The sequence below is a fragment of the Saccopteryx leptura genome, chromosome 1 (genome assembly GCF_036850995.1).
Source record: "Saccopteryx leptura isolate mSacLep1 chromosome 1, mSacLep1_pri_phased_curated, whole genome shotgun sequence".
In the NCBI taxonomy this organism is placed as follows: Eukaryota; Metazoa; Chordata; class Mammalia; order Chiroptera; family Emballonuridae; genus Saccopteryx; species Saccopteryx leptura.
In genome coordinates, this window is record NC_089503.1 from 382701632 (window position 1) to 382712356 (window position 10725).

At 45.3% G+C, this 10725-nt stretch overlaps 1 protein-coding gene across 1 annotated transcript in view; it reads right to left on the bottom strand.

The window, feature by feature from the left end:
* Nucleotides 1-8637, bottom strand: part of TBC1D22B (TBC1 domain family member 22B) — a 74116-nt gene extending 65479 nt beyond the window's left edge. Inside the window, exon 1 of the mRNA XM_066359516.1 lies at nt 8430-8637. Within this exon, the coding sequence (XP_066215613.1) occupies nt 8430-8485 (56 nt within the window). The 5' untranslated portion in view covers nt 8486-8637. The remainder of the gene's footprint in view (nt 1-8429) is intronic.
* Nucleotides 8638-10725: the final 2088 nt, after the last annotated feature.

Genomic DNA, 10725 nt, shown 5'->3' on the forward strand with positions numbered 1-10725 from the left:
TCTCCACCCTGAAACATTCCCTTCAAATCCCCTACCTTTCCCCTCTCCCCCAACCATGAAACTTTCTCTGACTCGACACCGGCATCCACTGACCCATGCCTTCTGAGTCCCAACATACATAAACCAGGGCTTAGATTGCTTTTAAAAAATAAACTAGATTTAGACCATAATACAAGGCTCTTTGTGTTCAACACCCACATTAGGAATAAGACATGACGGAGCTGAAGCCAGCATCCTCCCTTCCTTCCTAGGAAGCCATTTTATTGAATCTGGCATTGTTCACCCCGTTTTTTGTTTTGAAGTTATTTTCTACATATTGTATTGTTTTGCATGTTTTAAAAACTACAAAAATGGCATCATGCTGTATATATCACTTATTTTTATTCTAAACCAAAAATGCTACTTTAAATATTACTTAATTTCATGGTTAGCTGTCTGATTGCTCCAGCACAAATTTAAAACACATTTCCTCCAAAAAAGTATAAAAACTGTTGTTTAATTCACATTTTCACACACAAATAAAAATACAGAGAAAACTGTAACAAACGTTCTAATTTACAAAAGTTAACATTTGTCTCATGTCTTTTCTTAAAATATAAAAGCATTTGAGTGAGACTACTGAAGTCCCAATGGCGGTCCCCAGTCCCGTCCTGTTGCCCTTTCTCCCCAAGAGATGACCGCTATCCTAAAGTGGGTGTGAAACCCTCCTCATTTTTTTTTTTTTAACAGAGACAGAGTCAGAGAGAGGGACAGACAGACAGGAACGGAGAGAGATGAGAAGCATCAATCATCAGTTTTTCGTTGCAACACCTTAGTTGTTCATTGATTGCTTTCTCATGTGTGCCTTGACCGCGAGCCTTCAGCAGACCGAGTGACCCCTTGCTCGAGCCAGCGACCTTGGGTCCAAGCTGGTGAGCCTTGCTCAAACCAGATGAGCTCGCACTCAAGCTGGCGACCTCAGGGTCTCGAACCTGGGTCCTCCACATCCCAGTCCGATGCTCTATCCACTGCGCAACTGCCTGGTCAGGCCTCATTTGTTTTTATACTTTTACATATATTTATGTATCCATAAACAACATACAGTACTTTATGTTATAAAACTTCACACAAGAGACTGTGCACTGTATACACTGTTCTACATCTCGCTTTTCTCACTCAACAAGGTGCTTCCACCCAGCTCCACTTTGAAGTTTGATTACAAAAGTAACATAAGCTCAGTGGGAAGCCATCAAAGCCAGGAAGACACAGCTTCCTCAGGTTGGGGGCGGGGCACGGTGCCACGCCTACTTTCGGCTTCCGCAGCGCAGGGGCGGTGCTTGTCTCTGTCTGCAGTCCCCTCGCCGCCCGGCAGAGGGCGACACACAGCAGGCACCTAACAGAACTGACGGAGTGGAGGCTAGAACTACAAAACCCGGGCCTCTGCTTTAGGCTGACTCCTGTTTCTCGAGAACTAAGAATGAGCGGCAAGCACGCCGCATCTCAGGGAAATCCCATCACCTACACATAGAAAAGGACACCAGCCAATGTGCTGCAATGCAGACAGAAAGGAGCAAAAATCCTGGCCAACCTCCATCCTTCCCTTTAATACAGCCGACAGCACAGAATGCACTGGCAGATCATTAGGTAGGTAGCTGGAACAGCGTGAAAACCTTGGTCAGAAAAATCAACATGTGTTTGCTCAGCGCTGACAAAGGAGCTAAAGCAAATACGGGAATAGAGCTATCCAATTTAAAACCAAACATGTTGGCAGCTGACTCAAGTTCACACACTCACCAGATGAAAGTCTTCCAGAAAAGGGGACTCTATGCTGTTTCAGTGGTTAATTCAGGATCTTCCCTTACTTTCTTAGTAAAACATTTCCAAGCTAAGAACAGGTTTTAATGCACCTGCTTAGACAAGTGGGACCATTATGCGAAGTCTGCGATCAGACTCATCAATGCTACGGAAAGTGATCCAAATGACAGAGGGAGCTGCTGAATAATTCAACTGATTAGACACTTTTCTCCATTGCATTTCATGTTGAAAAGAGTCCTTGACTTTAACAAACACTTGGCTTAAAAAGAGGGAAAGCCTTTTCCAGAAAGACGGGCAATACGGATGAGCCTGGCTGTGGCTTACACCTGTCTGTGCTACCTGGAGTCTCATCCACATCTTCTCACTGGGAGTGTCCACACCCCTGGACTATATGAGGTGCTCTGGCTGAGGTAGTGGGGGCTCTCATCTTAGCAGAGGGCGAGGTAAGGGGGAGGGGCGGCGGCAGCAGAGCGAGCGTGGGATGGGAGTCAGGAAATCTGCTGTGTGATCTGTGGCAACCCACCACCGCTCTATGGCCTCAGCCTCCTCACCGGCAGGGGTCTGAAGAGGCGATTCTAAAAGTTGACAATTTCAGGACGCGCAGGTGTCTGTCCGCACCAGCAAGTCGCTACTGTCAAAAGCACAAGACAGAGAAGCCCACCACGGGCACCCCCACTAAACTGCCCTTACCTGTGACTCGTGCCTGGGGTGAGAGCCAGTGACACGAGCTGGAGCTGGTAAGTTCGAACTGAACCCCCAGCTTTGGAACTGGTGAGAGCCGTAGGGCTCACCTAATCCAAACCTCTCCTTTCACAGAGAAGAGAACTGAGCGCAGAGTGTTTAATTAAGCGCTTTGCCCTAAAATGTGGCTTTTTCTCTAAGGTTGTCACACCACAATCTGACTTGACTACCTAAGCCAGGGACCTGAGTGTGACACCTCCTTGCCTCTCCTTCTCCCCCACTCCCCAAATCCAATGATTTACCAAGTCCGGTAGAAATGTTCAAACTTGACCTCTACTCGCCATTGCCACTAGTCCAAGCCATTGTGGCCTCTCCCCCTACCGACTGCACTAGCTCCTGACTACACTCACGCTGCGTCCAGTGGGGGTGAGGGAGTGGGTGTGAGTCCGGGGTGGGGTGGGAACTGGGTGTTTGGAATGTGTAAGGGTGCGTGGAAAGGGGAACTGTCCCAGTAACTGGTGGGCCTTCCTGGCGTTCGGTGGGCAGGGGCCAGAGATGTTCAACATCCTATAGTTCAGTACAGCCCAGAACTAACCCAGCCGAAACAGCAACCATGTGTCCCCCACTCCTCACTGGTGACAACACTGGTTCAAGTCATTTTCCCCAGGGCAGCCAGACGGCTATTTTTATAAATGTAAATCTGATCACGTCTCAGCCCCATCCAATGGCATCCCACTGCTCTTAGGAGAAAGATCAAAGTCCAGAACTTGGCCTAGCTTTCTAACCACGATGGGCCTGGAGGACTCAGGGTTTGAATTTTATTCTAACTACAACTGCGAGGCCTGTAGAGGGGTCAGGAGAGAAGGAGGAAAACCAATTAGAAGCCCCAGCAGCAGTCCAGGCAGAAGACTAAGCTTGGTCTATGGTGGGAAGGGCAGAAGTGGTGGGAACAGCTCCCATTCAGGGTATATTTGAAAAGCCAACAGGACTTGGTGACGAATTGAATGAGGCAGGAAGGGAAAGACAAAAATCAAAGATTTTGGGACTGAGGAACTTAGTGAATGGTGTGACCATTAAGTGAGATGGAAAAAATAGCTTTGCCCTAAGCAGGTTGGCTCAGTGGATAGAGCATTGGCCGGCGTGCAGACGCCCCAGGTTCGATCCACAGTCAGGGTACACATAAGAAGTGACCATTTTCTTCTCTTCCCCACACTCTCCTCCCTTCTCTCCTACTTCCCCTCCTGCAGCCAGTGGCTCGATTGGTTCGAGCATCAGCCCGGGCACTGAGGGGAGCTCAGCTGGTTCCAGCATCAGCCCAGGAACTGAGGATAGCTCAGCTGGTTTGAGCATTGGTCCCAGATGGAGGTTGCTGGGTGGATCCCCGGATGGGACACATGTGGGAGTCTGTCTCACTATCTCTCCTCCTCTCACCTGAAATAAATAAATAAATAAATAAAGGCTTTGCAAGAGTGGGCAGATGTGGAAATCAAGAGTTCCGTTTAGATGTGTTCGGTGTGAGATGCAGCAATTGCTCAAGACCCGTGTGGCTAAAGCCCCCAGCACCAGAACTTGGGTTTCCTGCAGTCAGCTCAGGGCTCTTTCCCCAGTGGTTCTCCAAGTGCGGCCCCCAGACCAGCAACAGCAGTATCACTTGGGAAATTCTTAGAAGCTCAGTTTCTCAGGTTCTCACTTACAACTCCTGAATCTGAAACTCTGGAAGCGGGGCCTGGCCATCTGTGTTGTAATGAGCCCTCCTGGGGACTCACTGAAGATTGAGAACCACTGCTCAAAACCGTTCTCCTCATCGCTGAAGAACACCTAACACCACAGCTATCCCACACCAGGCTTCTTTGTGCTTCCATAAACCTTCTGCCTAATTCATAATAGGTGGAATTTTTTCCACCCAGGACTCACTGTGGACTCCAGACACAGCACTGATCAAAGTTTCCAATTCCAGTTTCAGAAACTAGAGCAAAGGGGAGAAACAAATAAAAACAGGAGACACTAATTACAACTATCATTTTCATAACAGCTGAGTACCTCCTATGTACTTTCTATACATTATGTCATTTAACCCTCATGATAGCCTTATGGGGTAGATACTCTATCCCCATTTTACACATGAGGAGACTGAGGCACAGAGAGGTTAAGTGATTTGGCCAACGTCACACAGCTAGAAAGTAGCAGAATTTGAACCCAGGCAGTGAGATCCCAGAGCCTGTATCTTTTTTTTCTTTCTTTTTTTTTTTTAAAGTTCAATTGACATAAACATGGTGAAAATTTAAGGCATACAATGTGTTGGCTCCATACATTTATACACTGCAATTGATTTCCACCAAACCGTGAGCTAGTACCTCTACTGCTTCACATAATCATCATTTCTTCTTTGCGGTGAGAATTAAGATCTAGTCTCTTAGCAGCTTTGAAGTTTGGTTATAGTCACTATGCTGTGCATTTGATCTCCAGGACTTATTTATCTACTAACAGCAAGTTTCCACAAGGTACATACTGCCTTCTATCTTCCTGGGTGCCCATACAAGGATTATTTGATGTATTAAGTACATAGGGCTCTTATGAATAATGAAGAGAACTTAAAAAGATGTTTAATTCCATTAGGTTAATTCCATGACCCAGAAATTCCACTCCTACACATATTCAAAAGAATGGGAAACATTCATCTACACATAAACCTGCACATGAATTTCATAGCATTATTCATAATAGCCAAAAACTGGAAACAACCCAAATGCCCATCAACTGATGAATGGATAAGCAAAACGAGATATATCCAACAACGAAATATTGTTCAGCCATAAAAAAGGAATAAAATACTGATCCATGACACAAAATGCATAAGCCTTGAAAACATGCTTGCCCTGGTTGGATGGATCAGTGGTATAGTGTCGGCCTGGCGTATGGATGTCCCAGGTTTGATTCCTGGCCAGGGCACACAAGAGAAGCACCCATCTGCTTCTCTACCCCTCCCTCTCTCGCTTTTCTCTCTCTCTCTCTCTCTCTCTCTCTCTCTCTCTTCCCCCTGTGCAGCAATGGCTCGACTGGAGTGACTTGGCCCTGGCTGGTGCTGAGAATGGCTCCATGGCCTCTGCCTTGGGCGCTAAGAAGAGCTCAGTTGCTGAGTAACGGAGAAACGCCTCAGATGGGCAGAGCATCGCCCCCTATTGGGCTTGCCAGGTAGATCTGGTTAGGGCACATGCAGGAGTCTGTCTGCCTCCCCTCCTCTCACTGAATTAAAAGAAAAAAGAAAACATGCTTAATAAAAAAAGCCCAAAAGGGTCTCATATGAAACATCCAGAATAGATAAATCTATACAAACAGAAAGATTAGTAGTTGCCAGGGGCAGGGGTTGGGGTGGGGTCTAGAGAGTGACTACTAATGGGTATGGGGTTTCTTTTGGGGGTGATAAAAATGTTCTGAGATTAGTGATGAGAGTTATACAAAACCATCCATACTGTAGATGAATAAATTAAATACCACTGAACAGTGGGTGAATTTTTATGGTATGTGAATTATATCTCAAAAAAGCTGTTATTTTTTAAAAAGGATGTTTAATTCCTTGTGAACTTAAGCTATTTACTAAATTAAATTCCTATCTGTTGTCATTAAAGTTGCTGGACCATGATCAAAGAAACTGAAAGTAACCTGCCGTCATGCTGAATTTTTACCTTCCAGTTTGCAAAGAAAAGTAAACTAGTTTCACTTCTAGCTTGTAAAGGAGCTAATAAACACAGCAATCTATGTCATTTCACCACCCGAGAGAAAGTTTTTCTTTACTAAGCTCAAAAGACTACAAATGCAAAAATTCTACTCTTGAGAAAATGCCCTAACATTTTCCTTAAATCAAAGTACTCACTATCTAAAAGTAGTTTTCTTCCATAACCAGAGGTTCCTGGGGTTTCCCTGCTAAAACTACACACAACTACACAATATTTCCCTTCAACAAGTACTAAAAAATATTATGAATGGTGGCAACATTTTAATGCCTTAGGATAAACAAATGAACGTAAATACTTGGTGCTGGGGTAAGTATCTGAGAAAAATCCTTTTAAATGTTTACTTGCTCTAATAATAACAGTAATACTAATTAATAACTAATTATTTATTGAGCAACTGTAATATGCTAAGTAAACATTATCCATGGCTCTTTACAAATAGGATGTTTAATTTAGTCCTCACAATAACCCTGAGGAAAGTATTTTTATCTTCATTTCAGAGCTAAGGAAACTAAGGCCTAGTGAGACTGAGCAAATCATTGTCTTTGATCACACCGGTAAGAGAGTCCAAATAACAATTCAAGTCTTTTGAACTCAAATGGTCTCTCCTCTATCTCTCTATACTCCTATTCAAAATGAAAAAAAAAAAAAAAGCCAGAAACTTGAAGAAATGGAAGAGATCCCTCTTCCTATCCTACAAAAGTGGTGCTTTGAAAAAGGTGACTGTTTCTATAGTCCAAAAGAGGCAATACAGAAAACAAAAGATTGTTAGTAACAACCAGCAGTCAATAGGCACAAAAGACCAATGCCATGTCTCACATCTCATATACTGCTTCCTGATTTAACAGTTTTCCCATTGATTCTGCTTATAACCTTAGGATGTCAAAATTTAATGATGTCACCATGGAAAACCCCAGAGAACAACAGTTAGTGAGACTGGAGAGCTCACTAGACCAGGAAGGAAAAGGAATCAGTTGGCAGGAAGTGGTGCTTATCTAAAAACATAAAAGTCTTTAGCATTAATATTAACACTGTAATTCCCCAGCACGTTAATTTGAAGCTATCTCTGCTTTCCTTTGCATTATTTTAATACTGTGTTTCTCAAAGCTGACTCCTACTATATTCTCCATGTCTCATAGGATCTTCAGAAAAGTAAGAATGCTATATAGATAGCTACCACTAACTTTCATTGCTCTCTTGCTATATATAAAAAAGGCCCCAGTTCAAAGGATAATCCTAGAATCAGTTAGGAAAGGTAGCATGTGGGACGCAAACTAAACATGAATTTCATCACCAACTAGACTGTAGCTGGCAGAAATCTTAAACTCACACTTGAAACATACACCCATCCTTATACTTCTTAGGACGCTGCCCCAAACAAACTGAAACTGGAAACCAACAGCAGATGGATAGATGTACAATTGTTAAAGGTCTCAACACACACCAAAAAGAAAAGAAAAGAATGAAAAAAAGCAGCTTAGAAGGTTATCCTCTCCAACCAAACTACTTAAGAATGAAAAAATGTAGTGCGTGAAAAAATTTTTGCACGAAAGGAATGTCACAACGCATGGGGGAAAAGTGTCACTTGGGGGTTAACATTTAACAAATTCTTGGAAAATGCTAAAGAAGTAACCTCGATTTGGGTGGTCACCCTGTAAGAGTTCGTAATGGGAAAGGGCCAACTCAAGATGAAATAAGGTCAAGCTTGAGAATTTTCTCACTTCTGTCTTCCGGGCAGAAGGTCCCAAGCTCCCAGCAGAGCCCCTGTGGGAGTCCAGGGAGCAAACCCATTACGTGCTGAGCTGGCGGAGCAAGGGAAGGGGCCATCCCCGTGCAAACAACCTGCTGTGCGCGGTGGAGACCCCCATGAGGGAGATCTATTGCAAATGAGAGGCAGCTCTGGGGATGACCCTCCTAACCCTGGACGGACACTGGCTACTCACCCAACTCCACTGTCCCTCACGCCGGGGCTCTAGGCAGCCCCTCCCGAGCCGACCGCCCCCAGACCCCGGTCTGCTCCCACACCCAGCCATCCCCAAAGCTTGCTGCCTCTCCTCCGCCTGACAGCTGCCCTGCCACCACCAAGCAGCCCAGCCCCCCCTCAGCCCAGGTGGCTCAAAACCGCCTCCCGGGGTCGGTGGCGTCCCAGGCCCGCGGGATTTAGGGATTAGGATCTGGAAAAGTCTGTCCAATTCCCTCTTGCACCCAGTGTCCTGGGCTCACCTCCCCGGCAGCTTGGCGCTCCTCTTCCAAAACTGCTTGTTGTTCTCGGCGGCCATTGCTCTGGCCCAGGGAAGGCCTTCTAGGCGGGCCAGGGGGGTACCCGGAGAGATGCCCCCAGGACCCCGCAATCGGAAGGCCAACCCAGGCCGCTTCCCCGCCGCCGGTCAACGGCGTCCACCTCCTGAGCGCGCCATCTTGGATGTGGGCAGCTCCCCCGCCCCCCACATCCAACGCCGCTGCCATTGGTGGGCGGACAGGCCATGGTCGGACAAACCAATCAGCAGGCGGAATCCTACAGACCGCTGAAGCCAAACGGCAACGTCAGGGGCTGGGCGCACAGGTGGACCGGGAAGGCGGTGCTTGGACAGCAGGGAGGCGTGGCTGAAAGTTGGTGTCTAGGAGAGGCGAAGAAGCGGGTAAAGGACTGACGGGAAGGAGAAAAGGGTACTGTTTTCTTCGGGGAATGAGGTTTTTGCATCTAATATTTTTTGAAAAAGAGAGCATATGATTTATGATTTACAGGAATCTTGACCTAAAAGTAAGGGCCCATGTGTTGTGTGCAGCCCATTATTAACATCTCCCAATTCAACGACACTAGGTATTACCCTCCGCCTTCCCGTCTAGTTTGGACTCGGGTTTTTTGGTTGGTGGGTTGGTGGGTTGATGGGTTGATGGGTTGGTCGGTTGGTTCGTTCGTTCGTTGGGGATTTTTGTTTGTTTTAAATCTGTGAAGGAAAATCAATAGGGATCCGATAGCCCAGGGTTCAACACTGTCCAATACGTGGGTAACGTTTAAGGGTTGGTTCATAAGACTCTCTGTTAATTGAACACTATTGAAAGACTTGTGCTGTGAGTGGAATTCGAATGATCTAATTCGTTTCAACCAGTAACTGTCACTTTCTGATCATAAGGACCAGATGCTGACAAACAATATTAAGGAGTTATTCTTATTTTATTCATCCAATTCAGACTACCAAGTACATTTCTTACGAGAACATGGTAATATCTCCATGACATGAATCACAAAGATTAAGGGTATACCTTGAAACAGACTTAATTTCTCTTGACATTTCTGGGTACACACTGACCAGGCAGTGAGTGGCGCAGTGGGTAAAGTGTCAACCTGGGATGCTGAGGACCCAGGTTGGAACCCCAGGGTCCCCGGCTTTAGCCCCTGCTCGAGCCCCCGCTCATCTGGCTTGAGCGGGGGTCGCTGGCTTGAAGCCCAAGGTCTCTGGCTTGAGCAAGGGGTCATTGGCTCAGCTAGAGCCTCCTGGTCAAGCAATCAATGGACCTCCAGTGGCGCAATCGGTTTATGCGCGGTACTTAAACTAGAAGTGATCAATGAACAACTAAGGTGCCACAACTATGAGTTGATGCTCTCTCCCTTCTTCTCTCTCTCTCTCTCTCTCTCTCTCTCTCTCAAATAAATAAATAAATAAATAAATAAGTAAATACCTAAGGACCCCATGTCTAAAGAAAGACCTTTTATATGCCCTCTAGTGGCCTCTTTCTACATAGACATTACCCTCATTTTCAAGTTTCTTTTGCCCCCTAATTTCACAATCATAGGATTATATGATATAAAAAGGGCTATTTTTACTTTCTCTGGTTCTTTCATGCTTTTATAGACTTTCGTCTTATCTTCTCTCAGATAGCCACTTTTATGGGCATTAAATCCATCAAACAAAAGGTCCTCCCATCTTTTTGATCACCTTTTCATCATTCTCACTGCCTTTCTTTAGCTGTTCTTACGATGCGGTAACCAGCACTACACACTGAACGCCTGGAAGGGTTTCCTGAGGTTTTCTTGAAGTTGATGTTTTGTCTTTATTCTGGACAGACAGAACTTTTGCTGGCATTTTTGGACTTTCCAAGAGCTGGTGTCTTGAAGGAATAATCTATAGCAATCTCTAGATCCCTTTCCTTGGTTGCAACTGGCAGTTCAGAGTTCATTATCTTAAAGGTATCTGAACTGTCACCCCCTTGAGCTGCCTTACACTTGTCTCTGTGGCAAGTCACCTGTCACTTCCCAGCCTACTCACATAGCTTTAGAAATGTTCCAGCAGAGCTCCCTATTGATGTTTGATATTTCACATGTAGAAAGCAGAGTACACTGTGTGTACCCAGAAATGTCTTAAACTATTTCTTATTCTTGTTTATGAAGTGTTAAATAACACAGATTCCCTAGGAGTGCTGTTAACATTGTTCAACCCAAAGAAGCCCTATTATTCTTATTCTTTGTTTCATACATCTAAGCCCATTAAAAATTCACTCCATCTAGGCCTTTGCCTCA